Genomic DNA, 21032 nt, shown 5'->3' with positions numbered 1-21032 from the left:
ATCATTGTGTCTGCAAGTTGAAAATATATATTATCTTTGAACTATTAATCAAGCGCTACTCAATAAAACTATCTCTATTATTCTAATCGAAATAGGGGATCGATCTGCTCGTGGCGTCGATTATTCTAATCGTAACGGGAATTTACGACTCCTGTTGACGCGCTTCCTTACGATCGTTTATCCCCGCGACTGATCGATAAAACAGGCACTTATTCAGCAATTTATGATATTTACGCTGCGCGTGACGATGGCCGGTGAATCAAAGTCAGCTGTCAGAATGAAAGAGTTCACTTAAAGATGACGAACATTGTTTTTAAAAGAGCTGACTGTTAAATAGAGAAACCAATTTTATTAAGAAGAGGATCATTATTATTTTATTTATTCATTTATTACTTATTGTTATTACCTAACCCAGAACTTCGAACTTACTTCTTGAGTAAAGGTAGATGTCCATTTGAGAGTAAAATTATCGCGAGTTGCTCTCGAGAGTATTTCTTGCAACACTGTTGAGAGTTACTATTCGATCTGCATTGACGGTAACTCTGATAGTCGCTCTAAACGCAGTGTTCACTTGCGAGAAATACCCTTGAGAGCAACTCGCGATAATTTTACTCTCGAATGGACACCTACCTTAAGACTTGGTTACAATAGATACGTGTTCTGGAGAATGAAACATCTGCAGACTAAAATGCGTGCAATACAGAAGATAGATAGGAACGAAACGAAGTGGGCGGAAGGAAGTCGCGGAAGAAGGACAGAATCGGAGGGAGTCGCGAGGGTGGTTCGAGAAGGGCCTTTGACTGGCGCACGAAGGGGGCCAAACTAACCCCTCAGGTTGCTCGGTCCGCAAGGGTGCGCGATATTGATTCTCGCCTACCACTTCCACCATCGTTGTCCTACCTGTACACGCGACTACCGTCGAATCATGGCGGTGGTGGTGGTGGTTGCCTCCCGTGCTTCGCTTCTCTCCCGTACACGCAGACGGACGATTCGTTACACGTCTCAATGAGCCACATCGAGCGATCCAGCCTTTCCTGGTTGTGCATCCGTCGTATCTCCGTATCCCTTTAGATTCGATAATCGATAACGATCGCCGCACGAGCGACTGTTCCGCGAGGATAAGATCTCTGATGCTCTTCGATCACCAGCTTGCCGATTTGTAGGATAGAATAGATTTCGATAGGATTCGGAGACGTTGATGCCGAGTTACGAGGGTTCCGCTGGAAATATGAATCGTGATACGGACATTGATAAATGGGAGGCTTCCTCGCACTCCCTGGAAGTCGTTGTGTTCCGTTGGCGTTTCTGCCGACACTCGGCTCGAACATAGTTGCGAATGACGTAGATCAATAACGAGCTTGAATTAGTCATTAAGGAAGATGTAGCTGTAGTCAGTGTTGGTATGATAATTGATACGTGACGGTGTGGTAGTTACCTGCAACGATTTTTCTTCGCGTAGATGCAGTTTCTTGTCGCCGATATGCTATGGTTCTTATAACTAGCTTTACACTACGGTGATGAAGCATTCGGCTATTAGAGGATAGGGGTCGTTTGTCTGCAATAGCTTTGGGCTTTCACAGTGAGGGATTTTACGTATTAAATAAACTTTCTCGGCAACTGGCTTCTATTTGATGCTGTTGACTGTAACTTCTAACTCATCGAGGATTGAAGAAAAAAATTCCTAAAATACACATTACACTAATCACATAATTCTGAATTATCGCAGTTGAGCAAGAGTAGTGCTAATTTAAGAATAGATTTTTTTATTCGAATCTACAGTAATATTAGTTAATTCCAGATTAAGTAACCTGTCCATCGAACGAAAAACAATAAAGTCGATGGATCGTTGTCCCCTGACGAGTTCAGAGAAATGAAGTTCTACGGTACTTCAACTTCATTCTGTGAGCGTTGTCGACGGGTCTATCTTTCCGCCAGTGTTTATCAGGTGTACCAGCCGAGTTGCGTTTAATTGAGCCACGTCGCGAGGTTTCTCTATCAATCCCGACCGTTTAGGATCGTAACTCGACGTCATCGGTCTCTCTGAAGAATCTCGTTTCGTTCCCCTCTGCAGGTTGCTGTTCCGCGCGATGATCTTATCTTTCACGGAGCAACGCGGGCCAACGAGATTAATAACGTGAGATCAGGCTGCCTCGCGCTTCGAGTTGCTGATTGGAGAAAATAGGAGCGTTGGAAAGCCAAAGAAGCAAGAGTAAAATAGAGAATGAGAGGGGGTGAGAGAAAGAGGGGGAGAGAGGGAGAGAGAGAGAAAGAGAAGCTGCGCTCGTAGCAGACAAATACAAGACAATGAAGATTAATGTTTCGGCCTGGTTCCCTGACGGTGCTGGTAATCTGCAGCACCGTGTGAACTGAGTTTTCGTTAATCTACAGGGTCGCTACTCTACTCGCTGTGGTTCACGCGATGCTCTTTAACCATAAATGTCTCTTCCAAATATAAGATTCACAGAAATAGAAAAATGCGTTTTACTCTCTACAGTAGAACTCCATTTATCGGAACGAAAGTTTATTTAGTGTCCAATCAAACAAAGTTCTGACGATTGTTTCTTTTTCTGAACGCGAGGCCCTTATGTATGATAAGAAAATTTGAAGAATGAGGAGAATTCTTTCTGAAACTGACGAGTTCGTAACATGTAATCTTCGAAAGATAAGATACCAAGCTTTAGAAAACATAAAATCGAGATTCTTACAAAGAGGTTGCAAAGAAATAAGGAATCTCGTTTTGTTCTGATTTCAGACCAGCAGTCGGCGTGACATGGATGTGAGCTTCACAAACGTATTAGAGGGGGCTCGCCAGTACTTTCAGGGACTGCCGGTACCGAGTACAGGTAGTGCGACCGCGTCAGCAGATCACAGTCTCGCGACATCAACGAGTTCTGCCTCGTCCATATCGTCGTCGCACGACCATGGCAACGCCTCATCCATGGCTCCTTCGTCACCGGCACCATCCGTATCGCAAGCACCACCGTCACTATCGTTACCGCCGCAATCGACTTCGAGCGGAAACACAACCGGTAACGCTGGGAACGGTGGGGGCAGCAGCGGGAGCAACGATCAGGAAACGAGTCGATATCTTAACGACGTCAGACCGTCGTCGGTGGACAACGCTGCGGCCAATTCCAGCACTTTCTGGACCCCATCCGTCGAACCTTATCCTCCTCAACCAACGAGGGTTGAAGTGCCGGATACGAGGCCAGGCGATGACGGATCCTCCATGGAGGCGAGCTCATCGTCCTCGAGTATCATCACTTTAACGGAGATGCAGCCGTCGAGCAGTCGATCCTCGTCGACGTCAAATTTCTCACAGAAACAATCGACCTCCTCGACATCGTCGTCTAACGATCTTCATCATCACTCGCAGCCGACGACAGCGACAGCGCCAAGTTCACCGCACTTGCATCAAATGCAACCACCTCAACAGTCACACTCCCCTGGTCCGGTGTATCAACAATTAAACCCTGTCTCGAGAACGTCGTTCTCTACAGTGGAAATACTCGCCTCGTCGCACCAAGCAACCTATCAAACTGCCAATGATCGACAATCGCAACCAAACGCGCCGGTCGTAGCACAGAGAACCCAATACTATCCCCGGTATCATCATCCGGACATCACGAAGAGCGCCCCGGTTCCGTTCACTCAGAATTCGATCTATCAATCGTCGAGCGTAGCTGCAGCTACGTCATCGGGAAACGTGCAGTTGGCTACGAGGCCGACGCCGGTCGAGCAGAGCAACCCGACCACCGCTTTAGGTCAAGGACACGCTCAGGAGCAAAGAGTGCCACCGAGTTCCTACGGTAATAACGCTGTACCGCCATCGAGCACTCCTTCGATTTACGGCTCGCCATCATCGCAGACCTATCGCACGCCACAGCAGCATCAACCGCAGAATCGATTAAGCTCATCGAGCAATCCAGCAACGGACAGGTCGTCGCATTCGGAAAGATCGTCGCACTCCTCGCGCGTCTCTTCGTCTCCGTCATGTTCGTCGTTGAACCCGTGCAGCCCTCGCCACACAGTCAACTTAAGTCACATTCCTTCGTCGTCTTCGTCGTCGTCGTTGCCTTCGTCATCGTCGTCGTCCTATCAAAATCATCCGGCGCACATTCCTTCGTCGCACTTGCCATCCGCCGGAACTATGATCCCCCCACATCATCAGGCTCAACAGCAGCAGCCGACGCAACAGCAACAATCTCAAATACAACAGCCTCAGCAGCAACAGCTTTCTAGTCGAATAAACGCGTCCCCGCATTCAATGGGGCCGAACTCATACGCCAGTCGAATGATCGTTCACGGGACGTCCGCGGCTTCCTCGTCCTCAAACTCAAATCAAATGCCGCCACCGGCAGCGCTGACTGGTGGTTATCATCCTATCGCTTCTCCCCATGATGTTCCCCGTCACGCTACCCCGTCGCCGCATAGACAATCGCCCCACGTATCTACCCTGCATACGCCTCACGCCTCTCCTCATCACACACCCTCTCCTCATCACACTCCTTCTCCTCATCACACACCCTCTCCGCATAGCAGCTTCCAGCCGCATTCACCGACTTATCCACCACCACCACCGGCCACCTCCACCCCTCATTCGTACAACCTTCCCATTACGTCGCAGCATTATCAACCGAACACCGGTGGGTACGCTGCGAATCCGTACGGGCTGCCGCCTCAGTCTTCGTATCATTCCTTCCAAAAAGGTCCCCAGTCACCGCACACTCAAGCAAACTACTACTCGCAGTCCAGTCGATCTCAGAGCCAGGCGTATGTTCAGCAAATGTCTATGGCCGGTCCGGCGCCTCGAACAGAATCTACTTGTTCCGGAAACGGAAACACTAACGGTGCCACCGGTTATCAGCCGAGTAAACCGGTGACGTACAACGGCGCCGATTCGAAGAGAAGCTCGATGGAGGTCCCTTATGCCTCTTATCGATCTCAACAAACGTCTGTTCCGAGAACTAATACGCACAACCTTCCACCTATCGCCGCTCTCTCGTCCTATCATTCCAACAGGCGAGAATCCGCGAGTAAGGTACAATCGGTGCAACGGCAACGCTACTCGACCAGCACGGCGAGCAAAGTTTCGGTAGTTGCGCCGCCTACGTCCTCGATGGCCGCACCTCAAAGGGTTCCCGAGTACCCGGTCACTTTGTCAACTATGAGTCATGCCATGCCGGTCAATGGAAGGACGAACACGGTGACAAATTCCTCTTATAGCAGATATACCGCTCAACATGGATATCCGACCTACGCTACCACCATGGCACCTAGTCATCAGGGGAGCAACTCCTCGAGCAGCACCACCGTTACGTCTATCGGTCAGGTCGCTCCGAGGTCTTCCGTTCAAAGTACCACGGTACATAGTTATCAAGCATCTGACACCAATCGTACGGCATCCTCCTATCATCACCAGCCTGTAAGAGCTACTGAGGACTATGGATACAAAGAGTATCCGTACCAGAATTCGACCACATCTACGGTACAGTCTACCGTTGCTTCCTCTATAGTGACTCCTCTTTCTCAAACGAACGGAATTCGAAAGAGGGAATCTCCTTTGGACCTCTCTGTTAAAACGGTGAAAACATCCGCCGACTCGACCGCTCAGGACGACATCGAGACGAGCGCACCGGAGAAACACGTCAGTAGTTCCACGGTGATCTCATCACGAAGCAACAGTTCGCGAACCATGTTACCGCCCCCGGCGCAGCCTCCTCCACAACCAGCCTCATACCCCGCGTACGACAACCGATTGTCCAGCAATAACGGGAGAATCTTACCACCAACGAGCGGCGTTCGAGCGCCGACGCCTCAAACGGTGTGTGCACCGAAGGTCGACTTCCTGCCAGACTTCAACTCCGCGCCGCTGCGTCACCATCACAGCCAGCCGCACGAGAATACTCTTCAGCGGAGAAGTTCCGCGCAACAGCTGTATGCTCCGCCTCCGCAGCCTCTTCCTTCTCAACATCCTAATAATACCGCTCCACTGCCCCATATGTCCACGTTTAAAAAGACTTCACTGCCCACGACGCAGGTGTACGACGCGGTGACTACACCAGCACCGCCTCCGCCGGTCCCGTCGTCTTCTTATCTGTCGGCCAACGACTCCATCGCCTCCAGAACCTCCAGGTATCCGTCGTCGATGATCGATCCTGCAAGGATAGGACCGGCTGCGTTGCCTCTTCAAGATTACCCGTCCGACCCATCGAAATATTATCTGGACAGTAGAAGTAAATTTGGTCAGCCACCGCCGCAGAGCGATCGAAGCCCTTTGAAGAGGCCTGGCGAGACGATTTACGGCGGTGGCGGGCCGAACAAGCAGCCGAGGCTCGACACGTGGATCCAGCAGAGATTGTCAACGGCGAAAGCGTTGTACGAGCAACAGAAGAGGCAAGAGATGAATCTACCGGTCCCTTTGCCGAATGGCACCCTCGTAGCACCTAACACCTACGAGCAGAGATCCGATAGCGGATACTCGTCGTCCGAGTCCGCGAGATATCAGCAAGCTTACTGTGATAAGAGAAGCTACGCAGAACCTAAGGTCACTCATAGTTCATCGTCGTATGTTCATCCTGCGATCACGAAGCCCACGAACGTGCATTCTTTGCCGCAACAAGCAAACGCTAGCCAACCATCCGCGTACACGAATTACAGACAAAGTCAGAAAGCGGCTGGACTTGTGGTGCCTCCTGGAGCTACTTCCGGCGGACAGGCCACGGAACCGCCGAGCAATACCGGTGCTGATAAACGAGTGCTTAGCTTGCTAAGGAATAGCCTAGAGAATAAACAGCAAAGGGAAGAGCAAATGAACAGCCAACAGCCTATCTTGGCTAATCATAGTCAACAAAGTTTTCAGAATAAGGTATGTAGCAATTGTATATTCTTGTATATTATATCTTATGTGCAGGTTAGATACGTTGTTTCATTCTTCGATAACTATCCTGATATGAAGTTTTAATTAATTCTAGTTCAATTAACCTGTAACAAATTGTATCATAAATACGAACTATGTTGCAAATATCAACCATGTCTGTCGCCTATCTCAACCCTATTACGATCTTAACAATTTCACACGTATGACACACATCGCATACATTCAATGCAGAGATCTCTAAGTGCATTCTTCGAATCTCTACCATAAATATACATTCCGCTCTCAGCCATTCGTTGTTCATAAAAATTCTCACTCGCACATCTATCTAAATGTTTAGCTCTACCTTCTCTTCTCGGCTGATTTCTTCACAAGAAACGCAATTAAATATCACAAAAGTTTTATCTTACATTAAAATCAATATCTTACACCAAATCCTATCTATATCTTGCCTGTAGGTTTATTGAAAGATCTTAAATGTAAGCAGCGAGATACGTCCATTATCATGCTAACGCCAGTGTCCTCTATTCCCAAAGGTTGTTGCACCGGTCGAGCCCAAAACGAACATCGGAAGACACAACCTGTCACCATTCACAGCAGCGAGCTTACTGGAACGAAACAGCAACACGCCGCCCCATTACAAGTTCCATGTGCCGAGAGCGGTAGACTCGATCACTCAGGAGGCCCCCCGTAGTTTGTATGGCTCGAGAGTAAATTCATCCGCCACGCTACCTGGCAAGGAAGCACTCCTGGGACCCCGAGGAGCCGAGAATCAGATTCACCGTGACAAAGACGATGGCCTCGCAGCTATATTGGCCGCGAAAATTAGAACCAAGGCGGAACTGAAACAGGTGAACCGAATGAAACATGTTGTTTCTCTGTTACTTTCCACGAAGATATTCTCTTTTTTGGTTTCTATTGGCCAAATTGTTAATTTTATTTTTGGTGTTTGTTCTTGAAGGTGGGAACCGGTCAATTTGCAACGAAACCCACGACTGTACCCTCCCAGGATACGTCGACTACTCCGAAAGGTATATTTAGATTCTGCTGGTGTATCGATTTTTTGTTTTCTTAAAATTTTTCGTGATTAGCTAGTTTGTGTTCTATGATTTCAAAGTTAACGATTTCTTTAGTATACCCATCATACATGAATTTTATATCACTTCCATTGTGGTATATTATTGTCTTAGATTGTAGTTAAATTGTTTGGAAAGGTTCGAAAGTTATTTCGAATAGATATACAGTTTTATATTATATTGCAATAGTATATAGTTTCTATATAATTAGTATATTATTTTAAAAATTATGTTATCGTTACATTATTTTAAAACAATACAAAGATCGCTCTAACTTGATATTTACACGTTTTCATATCATTTAATAGCATACAGATTTTTATATTATATTATTGGTACACTATTTTTGAAAACATAAACTTTGTCCAATCACAGTAGTTCTATAAACAACGCTTTCTTCTTTCTGTTCATATTATATATCACCAATTCTTTCCACGAATGAATAATTACTATTCGCAGTCACTATATCGACAAATATAAAAAGACTCTCATAAACCTGCACAAGACTCTCATAAACTAAGTAATTATCACAAGTCAACTTCTTCTTTTTACAAACGTATGCCCCAAAAATATTTCTTAATAACACATTTAAATCTGTACTTGCAGAACTAGACAGTACAGCTTCAACGTCAACTCCACAATCCGGTTCATCAGCGGGTAGTCCGCCAAAGTTGACGCGCGAGAAGGTAGCCTGTTTACCTCCCCGAAGACGGTTGTTCTCCAGAACAGAAGAGGAGAATATGCCGGTGGCCGCGACTGTTCCGGTTCCTGCGCCAGCGCCGGCGATTGCCTCTAGCGTGCCAGCACGCGCCAGCGGATTCAGAAGCTCCTCCGAAACATCGGTGTTCGACTTCAGGGAGAGCGACTCCGAGGGTGAGATGCCGGTTCTCGAACGGCAAACGCTCGAGGAGATGAGGAGGGACAGAAAACAGCTATCGAAAGTGCAGCCACCCGTTCCTCTGAACGACGCCATGTGCATGGGCATGACCTCATCGACGGACCTCGTGAAAATAGAACTGAAGGTAACGTTATTTACGTAAGGTTGTTTCTCGTGTGTTTCGTTCGTGCTCGCGAATCAACGGCCTTCAGCGTTCGAGTTCTCTTTACGATTTTTATTCTGGATTTTCAGCGGGTTGCGTGTTTTATTTTGAGTCAAGGGGACTAGAGTTGCTTCATATAAAATTTAGGATATCCCCGTTCTAACTACATCTATTATTTAACTTTGTGCTAACTTTGTCATTATTTTGAAATTAATATTTAGTTTGATACAAGTTTTCATGAATGAATTTTTTGAGGCGATTGAAATTTCAAACTGATATTTTTTAATTCTTATGCTTCGTGGAATGTGTAGTATATGTAGATCTCGAAGTTTAGGTTAGTGGTGTAGGTGAATTTGCGCCACTTCCTCTGTTGATGGTGTCTAGTGGTGGAAATTGATTCACGCTTTCTCCCCAAACAAAAGTAAAGTAATAGGATCATCGTCTTTTACACAATCATAAATATAGAGTCCGCGAAGTTTTGTTATTGGTTGATAGTATTATATCGTAAGAAATTGGATTGTATAGGATCACGTGACGACGAAAGCAAACATATCGAATCAAGTAATCCTCACAAATTCTTACCGCTTCGGATCAACTCTAGTTGTCCCGATTATAGATGAAGTGAGGATAGTTCATTCGTGTTGGGCCTGCTTAAATAGTCTCTAAAAAATTCTTGATCTAAATTCAAGCACAGTGAGGTCACGTATAACACGATAAAAGAATTGCGTCTAGTATTCATAGAACGCGATAAATACCCGTATAACGTGTTAGATAAATTTAACATTTTGACACACTTTCCGCGACTTCTTGTCTAGAGAAATATCTTTCCACACGTGATTCGTATAATGCGGAAGTAATATCCTCCGGATATTAATTGGAAAAAATCTAATTTTTCTCATAAACTGTTGGTTTCTTATATTCAGGAAAACGACAAGATTACCGAAGTGGACACGTTCTGGTCCACCACGTGCGACAAGTTTATGGAACAACTACGAACAGGAGACGCGATGAAGAAACGCGGTCGCAAGAAGAAGGTCAGCTGCACGATAACATCCAAGCTCGATGACACTGGCAACGATAGCAGCAAAGAATTAGACGCTAACACATCTCAGATCAAACCAGAGGACATCAAAAAGGAAATCCAAGATGTTGATTCACCTCTGGACAGTAAAGACGAGTTTCCGGAAACGAGCAAGGATGACGAAGCTTCTGAGATGACGGACATCAAGATAGAAGTGAAGACCGAGGTGAACAAGGATGATGAGAAAAATTCTAGCGATGATTCTGACGAGGTGCCGCTAATTCGACGGGCAAAGAAAAAGATGAAGAAGGATGACAGTGATTGCGAGGAGGAAATAATATGTAGGAAGAGAAGGATTCGTAGAGGAAGCAGAATTAAATTACAGTCGTCCAGCGGCAGTGATTCCTCTAGCGAAGAGAGCGATGCTAGTACGGAGTTTGGTCACGGTTCTTCAGTAGCTGATAGGCTAAGAGCAAGAAAACGTTGCACCAACAGTAGCACTGAAACCGAAGGAATGAAGCTTAGATCCAGAGATACGACGCCACAGAAGGCTAAGAATGAGAAAGAGTCGAAATGCTCCACCTCGAAGACTTCTACGTCTCAGAAAGCGAAACCGAAACCCTTGTTTGGCGATGGTAGCGATTTCAGACCCGGATGGGAGGAGGAGGTGTACGTCTACAAAAAGTCCTTGAGAATGCCACCTAGGTTGATCACCGTGTCGAAACCATCGAGGTTTCACAGGTTGTCCACTTCATTGCCTGATTTGGATCCAGGATCTCCAGCTTTGTCAGTCTCTATGGACAGTTCCGACGTGTATTTGGGCAGAAAGAAATTGGTAGACAGCGATGTAGAATCTAACTACAGCTTTAGTGCCACTGAGATTGGAATAGGAAGTAAGATCGACGATGAAGAGGCCACGTCGTCTACGACAATCTCATGTCCTCCTAAGGGTATGAAGCATTCAAGATCGGAAAACAGTTCCATCGTCGACGTCTTAGCTCAGAGGGTAGGAACCAGTAAGAAAGAGCAGAAGAGGAAACAGAAAGAGAAATCGGATAAAGGTGGAAATAAAATGCTGCAGAAAGGTAACAACGAACCTGAACTGCTTCCGACTCCAAGTTTGCTTCCTTTGTTGGAATCGTCTAAATCACCAAAGGGCAAGTCGCCTGTCAAAGATAACAAGGTGAAGCCTATCAAGGTGACGGATTCGTTCCTACTTGGTTACTTCCGCAAAGAAACTGTAAACAACTTCCGCGACACGTTTAAAAATAATCATGCTCTACCAAACGAATTTTCAACATTCGTGTTGAAGAGTAGAACGAGAACGGAAACGCGAGTATTGAAGAAACAGGCGACCATCAGAGAAGTCTTTGGTGAAGACCGGCCAGCCTCAGCGCCTCCCATGCAAAACCACGACGATACTTCTCAAGACGACGACTCGCAGACTGAAACACCAGAGAACAGGCTGAGGAAAGAGAGGACCTTGAAGCAGAAAGTTGTTTCGCGATTAAAAAACGTTGGAATTTTGAGGAGACACAAGGCGATCATGAACTCGAAACAGCATCATCTTTTGATGGAGAGGCGAAAGGATTTGTTGAAATCTTTGGCCGAGAAGAAATTACGCCGCTTAAAGGCGGAAGCGGAAGAGGAGCCGGTGCAGGAAGAGACGAACGATGCGCAGGAAGCGGAAAACAACGAGCTTGACGACGAGACCAATGAGTCAGAAGTTCCTAATAAAAAGAAGCTTAAACTGAGGACAAGCAGGCGGAAGTTCCGCTCCGGATTCGATTACATTCGCAAAAAGAAGAAACCGTTGAAGAAGGACGAGACGCTGCCTAAAGAAAGGAAAAGGGTGAGCTTTGCGTATTTTTGTAAACGATTCTATTCTCAGTGATATGGATCAATGATATCGTACATGTATCTCGAATGCGTTACAAAATTATTAAATTATTTTTTTGTAAGCTTCGAAATAGTTTTTCACTTTTCCTGCAGAAGTTCGTTGAGCTGTGTTGTGCCATTTTTGAAATACATGCACGATCTATTGTTTCATTAATATAGAAGGTATAAAAGATTATCAATGTGGAATATTTGTTTTGCAGCAAGTTCTCACAAGGCCCAGTCCAGAGTGTGTAGCTGATATTCAGTCGGAGATTAGAACATGGGTGATCAAGAAGGGTGTCGGCGAAACAATGTTGCACCGTGCCGCCAGACTCGGTTACACGGTAAATATTGAAAAAAACATTTATTCATTGAAAATTTAATCTCAATTTAGTGAAACACGTTCATTGATAAATATTTAAATACAAATTGCGTTTTTCGCTGTATTCGTAGGATGTCACTGCATACTGCTTAGAGAAGCTGAATAGCGCGCCGAGCCCAAAGGATAACGCGGGATACACGCCGCTTCACGAAGCATGTTCGAAGGGTCACCTGGAAATCGCGAAATTGTTGCTCGCGTATGGGGCGAATGCGAGTGAAAGTGCCAACGGTGGAATAAGGTAATATTCATTACTGAGTTCCAACGTGTGTTTCGGAATTCTAATAGACAATTTTTCAGAGACATTAAAATACGATCCATTTCCTTATTACAGACCACTTCACGAGGCAGCAGAAAATGGTGCTACCGAACTCGTACGCTTGCTACTTTCTTATGGCGCTGATCCTCTATTAGCTACTTATTCTGGACAAACCCCGCTAATGTTAGCTGCAGATACCGATGCCTATTCGATTCTAGAACAACACTTAGATGATATTCAGGGTCGCACGAGCACAGCGTGGTCGTTTGGTGGCCCGTCTTCTATCTTTGGTAAGTTCTCCTAAAAATCTAAATAACATCCTAAAGTGTTTGCAATTAAGTCATTATGAAAGCTTTCCCGATTTCGTTGGCAATCAAGGTCATTTGAAAGTGAGGAGAGTACTTGAGGTCATGTTTTTGCGAGTTAAAGTCAAAAAAGCTTACATGATTATCAAGATGGTATCATTAGTGATTAAAGTTATTAAAAAGTCTCCAGAGGTATATTTTAGATGTTCAGAGTCATTTGAATACCATTATGTCTTTGTATACTCAGTTACCCTATATCAGTTGAATTCAAAAACAGTTTCGATTATCGATCCTAAAAGTAAAACTGTTATGAGAATGATTCGATATTTAAATATTTTCAATTAATTAATCATTGATAAATTTGTTTCAGACCCAGAAGAAACTGGTTACAATCCCCTTGACGATCCTCCTATGGACAATCCAGAATCCGAATTAGATGAAATTGAGATAGAAATGGGCGACGTGAACCTGCCAGTTCTCTTTTCCCTCACCAACGATCCAGATAAGTGGATGCTCCTCCAGGATCTGATGGCTGCCCTCAGAATAAAAAGCAGGGAAGCGTTGCTGCGTCAAGTGAATCCTAAAGCTCACGCTGGTCCACCAGCGATCGCTCATCGCGACGTAATGAGAGAACTGAAGCTGCAAGATTTCTTGGAACAATCCCGTTGCTGCCACCTGCTTAGCGGCGGCGAGCGAATCAACGTGAGAGGGTCCAAGGTGACTCTGATTAAGTACAACGAGAAAGTGAGATCCCTGTTGAACGTAGAGAAAGTGGTCATCAGCCTAAGGTGACAAGAGGCGCCGCTGGGGCATTCATCACCCCAGGCGAAACCGTCGACTTCCGCCTCGAAGGAATCGTCGAAGAAGATCTCCAGTGTTTCGCCTAAACGCGAAAGGCAAGTCAGAACGCGACAGGGTAACAAGACAGCTGTCACGGATTGAACGTGAATCGGGAGATATCGTTAGCCGTGAAAAGTCGTTAAGCGGCTAAGTGGAAAGTTTCATTCGATCAAGATCTAGTGTTTTACTTTGATTCTGTTCAACCAGGGTCGAACGAACAATTAGACACGAGAAGTATATAGAATTAGTGGTTTAGGTACGATCGAAGAGGAAGATATTTCAATGGCAGTGCATTTGACGCGTTCTATTAGCAGTATTTATTGACAGATGTTCCACATGGAGCACAGTGATATTTTATCGATATATTCGTTGGGGGCCGAGGAATGATGGCGTCCTTAACAATGTTTTCTAGACGAAGATCGTCGTCCTGATCGAATTTCTTGTTCTTTGGTTTGAACGATTTGAGATAGAAAGCAGAGAGAATTCGAACAATCTTTGTAAAGAATCGGAAGAGAAATCTTTCATTCGAGCTCCAATCGTGTAGATTTTAATCGTAATATTGGAATCTGGTGGAAGTCCACGTGCTTATTGTTAGTGCGATTATTTGTTGAAGGAATCGATGTTCACAGAGAACTTGAAACTCCGCGTGAATGGGCATCACGTGTGTTTCGCGTTCTCTGCCCATCGATGCGATTGTTTTAAGTTAGCAATGAACGAACGTTGGAACGTACGAATTATCCAATCGCCATCAGCTTTGTCACGTTACCACGTTATTAATTTAAATAATTTCGTTTTGTTTTTCTCTGTCTTTGTTTTCTTTTCTCTTTCTTTTTCTTTTTACTAGGTACTAGCGAGTCGATTAAAAGTGTAATTCGGTTATATGTTTACCGTTGTAGATTTAAGTAAGCGTTTATTAATCGTCGAAAAATATGGAGCATTTACGTTTCTTGTTATCTCCTCTTTCTTCCTTTTATTTTCTTTGGGATGTGCAATTTCACGAGTCTGCTTTCCGTTGAACGATTGCCGACCGATAAGCGCGATCGATTAATGTTTGTTAAATATAAGAGATCTAAGGAGACGGATTAATGGTAATATTCAGTGTGCAATAAGTTTCATCGAATTCACGATGATTGATTCACTAATTAGCGGTTTCCATTTCAGATTATATTCAGCTGTTTACTTGTTGGAACGGCAAGAAAATGCAATCGACGCGTTCACTGTTGTCTAGTTCTATTTGTTTTTATTATCACTATCACGCTCGTTAGCTAGTATGCTCAAGTTGTTTCTCGTTTAGACTTTAATCCGTCGAATTGACGAAACATTTTTCGTTATGGGATAAATGTAAGCGGTTATTAATTTCCTAGCTGTTCTTTATATTAACGCACGGGAGATTACCAATAGTAAGTCTTTTAAAGGCTACAAATGTTCAGCAGTGAACGTGTTCAAGGATCATCGACGCATCCGATTTACGAAAGAATTCATCGAATGCGATGATGGAACCGATCTCTACGTACTTATATCTTCGAAAGCGTGTTAAATGTGTGCGTCGAGAGGGAAGTTTGAACACTGAAAGGAACAGAGAGAGACCTCCTACGTATCGTAGAAAGAAGCTTTTACAAGTTTTTTAGCAAAATCTAAGCACGCTCGAGGGCGCGTTTCATTTTACTCCGTGTGTACAGAGATTATCCAATCGTTCTGATCAGTCTCAGGGAAATATCCGTATGCGTATTCTCGATATCCTATGCGTTGCATCGATTTGAATAGAGACGCGACCAGGCATCTCTGGTTGATCGACGGATGAACGTTCGTTAAGATTTATGTTATACCGATTTCTTCGCGATGTACAGTAGGCATAGAGGAAGAGGGACACCGTTTTAGTCTTCGTACGTTGAACGAACGTTTCCGGTCTGTCGTCGTGATCAACCGATGGCTGGTGGCACACTCGCTGCTCGTTTTAATTTTATTTAGCTGACGATTTCTAAACTCGAATATATTACCGAACAATACCGTGGACGGGGTGCAGTTTACACATGTACATAACTTATTTTCGAATAAAAAGCTAGTGTCACCTGCCATGCAAATGTATTGCATCGAAGGACTTCGGATTCCTTCGTGGTCAGTGATCCTATATGCGATTCTTGTTAAAAAAATAATCTGGAAAGAGAAGTTCAGGAGAACATAGAGAAAAAGAAAGAAAAGAAATATATATATATATATAATATATAATATATTATATATGTTACATATTATATATTATATATATATAACAATATATATAATTATAATATATATATACATATAATATATTACATATTTATATATAATATATAATATATTATATTATATATGTTACATATTATATATATATCATATATATTATATATATAATTATATATAATAATAATTAATATATATAATTATTATATATATATATGTATATAAATATATATAATATACATACTTATAGTAGAAGTAAAATAGATCGAAAGGCGGATCAGAGGGTGGCGAATCCAGATAGGAAGGGAAAAGTAACTGTACGTACTGTGCGTGTAATGTACCTTTTAAATGTAAAGTAGATACCGAATATAATAGTGTAAGTAGTCAAAAAGAACACGACACTTGTTCATACAAACTATAGGAGCGTATACACATATTTACGCACGTGTAATAGCATAAAGCATAAGGAAAAGGGAAAAAATACGGCGTCTTAGATTAACTCGAGGAAGAACGTTGTAATTTCAGCGAAAAAAGAAGCCGAATAATACGCTGTTACGGGCGTATGTATATATATACACATAACACGCAGATACTTTCTCGCAATATAATAGGGGCTATTGCAGTTACTATCGCTAACTAATAATAATAATTATTATTACTATTACTACTACTGGTCACCGAATACTACTACGAATACTACGATTACCGCTATTACTATTTACTATTTGCCACTACCATTACTATAACTACCACAACTACTATTACTACCACTGTCACGACTATCCGCTTTTTTTATTGTACGATATATACATAATACCGAACTATGAATGTACATTTTCTTAGCTGTAACGTCTCCTCTTCCTCCATTGTAATTTATATATTATATTTGAGGAATACTTCTAAATGTGTTGAAAAAAAAGAAAAAACCGCTGCTGCTTTACGAGAAGAAGGAATTCTATGTGAGAAAGAACAAAATATATTATATATAAATATATAAATATATAAATATATATGTATATATACGTACATATATATATATTTTATTTCAGAAGTTTAGTTTAATGGATATATAATGTTAAAAAAAAATACGCGAGGAAGGATACAAATTAAATTCTCTCTGTGATTCGTCTAAACAATGGAACTAAGTAAACAAAAAAAAAAAAAAAAAAAATGAAAAACAAAAAGAAGAAAGAGTTATGGTTATATTAATTAGTATTATTATTGTCATTGTCATTATCATTGCTCTGTATCGCAAGTTTATCGAACAACAAGTCACAATGGACCGACAAACTCGATTTTCGTAATGAACTCGACTCGTGATTTTCTTTTCGCTAATAACAGTAACGAGTTATCCTATCGATGTAATAAAAACAAGTATTTTTACCGATTTCTGCGACTTTTTGATTTCTCTAAAACCTGCCATCCCGTTTCAGAGCTTCGAACCGAAAAAGGATAATTTGAAATTCGCATTTTTTAAATTTATACTTAAATTTTGAAATTTCGAACTTCCAATTGAAACCAGTCAGAATTAAGAGGAATCGCGCTCGAAGGAAATACAGATGAGACAGATTTAAAATTGGTAAAACGTTTATTAACTATTTAAAAACGATGAAACAAGGTGAACATGAGATTGACAATTCAATAAGTAATATTATTAAATAGACTATAGAGATGTATAATAAGTGTCTGCAGTAATTATTCTCTTTATACGTTCCTTTACATCGAGACAAACGTCTTTTTCATCATCTTACTTCCTCCACTTCTTCCTCTATTATTTTTTTCTATAGGTTGTCTCATTATTTTTCGGCGAAGCCAAGCCTTCTCACTTTTCCTTTAATTTCTCTGTTTTCAGGCACGTCCTGTGCGATAATATTAATACGTCAACGTTTCTTGCCATTCGATTCATCCTTCAATTATCGATAATACGACTCCCCTTTTACTTATTCTCCCTCTCTCTCTTTTTTTATTTCTTTTTCTTGTAAATACGTATGACGGCTGTTGCGTTAACGATTCTAAACACAGGATTCTGTCGTAGGAAAAATAGCTCGTAGAAAGCGTACCCTTGCTAATTATTATTATACCCGACAGTCAATCAATGTCGTTCGATCGCGCGAATCACATCCTACGAATAAACTAAAAACGGAAGGAAAAAAGAATGCGAAATCGGCCCTTTTCGCTCGTCTAACCGAAGGAAAGGCAATTGACGATGGCGAAACGATCAGCGAAATCGCTTGCACGATCGGCGATTGTGAAATAAGAGGTGTAGGTGTGTGGTCATTGCGACGATATACAGTTTTAGCTACGTACAAGCTCTGACTAAACGAGCATTCTCTCCCAAACGATGCATCTTGTGTTCCCTATAAACTCTCTCTTTATTTCATAACCCTTGCTACAGTTTCATTACATCATCCTTCCTACACCATTTTCTCGGTACGTCAAATGCTCTCGCATTTTTTTATTCACTCGTAAGTACTGTGGTATTTCGATGAGCGACTTCCTTCGTCATTTCGTATCCACTCGTCCAGATTTAATGCTCAGATATGCAGATCTGTCTTCAACAGAGGACACGTAACGTGATCGAAAAGATGCCATTCGATGATTCTTCTCGTGATTTTTTTCATTTTTTTGATCGCCTGTGTGAAAATGGCTGAATAACGGAGACGTTTCGTTAATCAAGATAGTGCTGAAAATTATTCGCAAAATTTTTGTTTCAGAATGTTATAAAACGCGGACTGTTTGCGAGATCTGTCCTCGTTAATATCTGCTCCGTTTTTCTTCTATCTTTACGCATACGCATCTAGCTTTCTATAGATTGGCACGGGCCAATCGTAGAAAACGAAACTCGAAAGTAACAGTTCCTCTTTGCATCGGACGTACGATAGAACGTGTACAATTCGTCGCGTCATATCCTTGTTTCGATACGCTCGAGAAATACTCGTTACCACCTGCTTCCTGATCGGTTATACGCTACCACCATATACCATCTCGATTACCCGGATATAGATATTTACAATAATATATATATATATGTATGTATATATATACCTACTATCGTAATAATAATTTAGTAGTGGTATTTAAATTACAATAGCGTTTATTCTTTCTCTCCTTGCTGCTCGTTTCTCCCTCTCTCGCGCGCTTTCTATTTATATATATTTTTATTTATATGTATATATAATGTTGCACATAACCCAGTACTGGCTTAGTAATCTAGCTGTACAAAACATTATATATCGCTATTCTAGCATCTAGAGATTTGTCCTGTGAGGTTTGATGAATCGTGAGGTTCGTAACATGCGTCTGGATCTTATCGCTTCTTGTTCATTTTCTCTATTTTATTTGCTTTTTTCTCTTCCTTTTTTCGCTTTTCTCAACATAGCAAGAAAAAAAGAAAGAAAAAAAAGAACATATCGTGGAACAGACTTTCAATGAGAATGTCCCATTATCCTGCTTTTCTAGTTTCCTTTATATCTATTCCGTTTGTTCTGCCAGTGCATTATAATACGTTCGAATTTCATCTCGTCAGACAATGAATGTTTTCGATTCTCCTCTGTCTCTTGTTCGCTTCTTATTGTGATTAAGTACATTAAAAAATACCGCGCTACTTCGCTCAGAATTAACCGGACCAAGCTATACATATATAGTTACGTTCGGTGAAGCCAAGTATTATGTTTTATTGATTCTTTTTTTCATTTTTTTTTTTCATTTACTTTATTTTTTCAGTATATTCTCGTACCTTGTCTCGTTTTCTTTCTTCATTGTTACGCTTTCATCGCCGTAATCGTCGCGATTTGCGCGTGAAAAATTCTTTGTTTAAGCGTCTAACGTGCTGTGCGCGTCATACAAATAATCGCGACGAAAATCTATCTTAAACATCTATTATCTTTTATTATTTTTTTGTTTTCTCGCTCGTGCCCTCTCGGTTCACCTCTTTCTCGTTCGGCTTCGGCCAAATGCCGATCATTCGTTTATTACTCGCTATTCTCGTCATATTTTCAAGCAATTGCGTGAACTGTATACATACAACATAACACACACAGAACACGTCGCGATTCGATCAATCGAAGAACCGCGACGCTAGTCTTTCGGTAAAACACACGTCTTCTCGACGAATCGGCTCCGTTGCGCCGGTCGAGTCGTCATGCACACGCGTTAAAATCGATACCGAGACGAATACACGATGCAGTCCTCTGTGCTTTTCTTTTACGTTGCAAATTACGAAGCAACTTTATATTCTTTGTTGTGAGGAGGAGGTTGATTTCTGTTAACGATCGAACTGCCGTGTATTCGTGCTTGACGTCTTAACACAGTGATAAAAATTTAACGTGATGACAAGTACGCGACGATGCTCGTAATCTTGCTCAACAAACCCACTCGTCAAGTGGAAATCATGAGAAAACATCGTAATACAACGAAACACTTCTGGTATTAACATTATAACATGTATCCTTCCTCCTAACAATCTCTCAGTGGAAGGATCCTTAAAACGCCTTAAATATTCTGCGATCAGATCTCTCGTCGAAACGGATAACAATTACAGCTGGAACACGCCATTGACTGTTTTATCCTTATACAATCAACAATGAAACCTTTCTCGCGGCGTGAACGATCGCGAGTTTCAAGTTCTCGCGATGGAGACTTCGAACACGTTTCGAATCATGCTCGATTACTATTATCCTCTGCCTATTTTCTTAACCTAATCTCCTCCCATGAACGTTCTACTCCTCTAAACCTTCACATACTGTCAGCGTTATTTGATGCGAAGTCTTCTTTTTTCGACGAGCTTGGTGCGCGGCTAACGCCTTAATTGGGACATTGTGCTACTCGATTGGGCGGGTGTGTGTGTGTGTGGAAGGTGGGTTGAAGTGAGGTGGTTTTGGGACAGGGACGGGGAAGGCATTAGAGAGTTACTCGATTATTTTATTAAGAGTAATTAAGCTTGACGCCTCGGAGGTAGAGTCCAAGCGTTCGGACCGGGCTGAGCGTGGGGGGCAGGACGTCACAGTTGCTGATCTCTGCACGGTACCCAAATGTTCGGGCCTGACTGCTCGGCGATTACCTCCTTTACCTTCACGTAGATCTCTTCGGGCGTGTCACCTTGCACCACGGCTGCAACATAACGAAGGTTTCCATGTCAATA

General features: G+C 42.6%; 3 protein-coding genes across 29 annotated transcripts in view; 1 reads left to right on the top strand and 2 right to left on the bottom strand.

The window, feature by feature from the left end:
• Positions 1–15901, top strand: part of LOC132904933 (mucin-2-like) — a 332312-nt gene extending 316411 nt beyond the window's left edge. For all 6 annotated transcript variants that reach the window (XM_060955800.1, XM_060955809.1, XM_060955786.1 and 3 more), the window contains 9 exons: positions 2753–6868; positions 7414–7728; positions 7839–7908; positions 8560–8975; positions 9917–11866; positions 12114–12236; positions 12346–12512; positions 12606–12820; positions 13206–15901. In XM_060955800.1, the coding sequence (XP_060811783.1) occupies positions 2771–6868; positions 7414–7728; positions 7839–7908; positions 8560–8975; positions 9917–11866; positions 12114–12236; positions 12346–12512; positions 12606–12820; positions 13206–13627 (7776 nt within the window). In that variant the 5' untranslated portion in view covers positions 2753–2770 and the 3' untranslated portion in view covers positions 13628–15901. The remainder of the gene's footprint in view (positions 1–2752; positions 6869–7413; positions 7729–7838; positions 7909–8559; positions 8976–9916; positions 11867–12113; positions 12237–12345; positions 12513–12605; positions 12821–13205) is intronic.
• The window catches only part of LOC132905132 (poly(ADP-ribose) glycohydrolase-like), a 473462-nt gene that overhangs the window by 340600 nt on the left and 111830 nt on the right, over positions 1–21032 (bottom strand). The gene's annotated exons all lie outside the window — the stretch shown is intronic.
• Positions 17462–21032, bottom strand: part of LOC132905038 (disks large 1 tumor suppressor protein) — a 523073-nt gene continuing 519502 nt past the window's right edge. For all 22 annotated transcript variants that reach the window (XM_060956036.1, XM_060956063.1, XM_060956045.1 and 19 more), the window contains one exon: positions 17462–21001. In XM_060956036.1, coding sequence (XP_060812019.1) covers positions 20892–21001 — 110 coding nt within the window. In that variant the 3' untranslated portion in view covers positions 17462–20891. The remainder of the gene's footprint in view (positions 21002–21032) is intronic.

Source organism: Bombus pascuorum, chromosome 1, assembly GCF_905332965.1.
Source record: "Bombus pascuorum chromosome 1, iyBomPasc1.1, whole genome shotgun sequence".
Classification (NCBI taxonomy): Eukaryota; Metazoa; Arthropoda; class Insecta; order Hymenoptera; family Apidae; genus Bombus; species Bombus pascuorum.
This window is presented reverse-complemented; position numbering and strand designations above follow the sequence as displayed.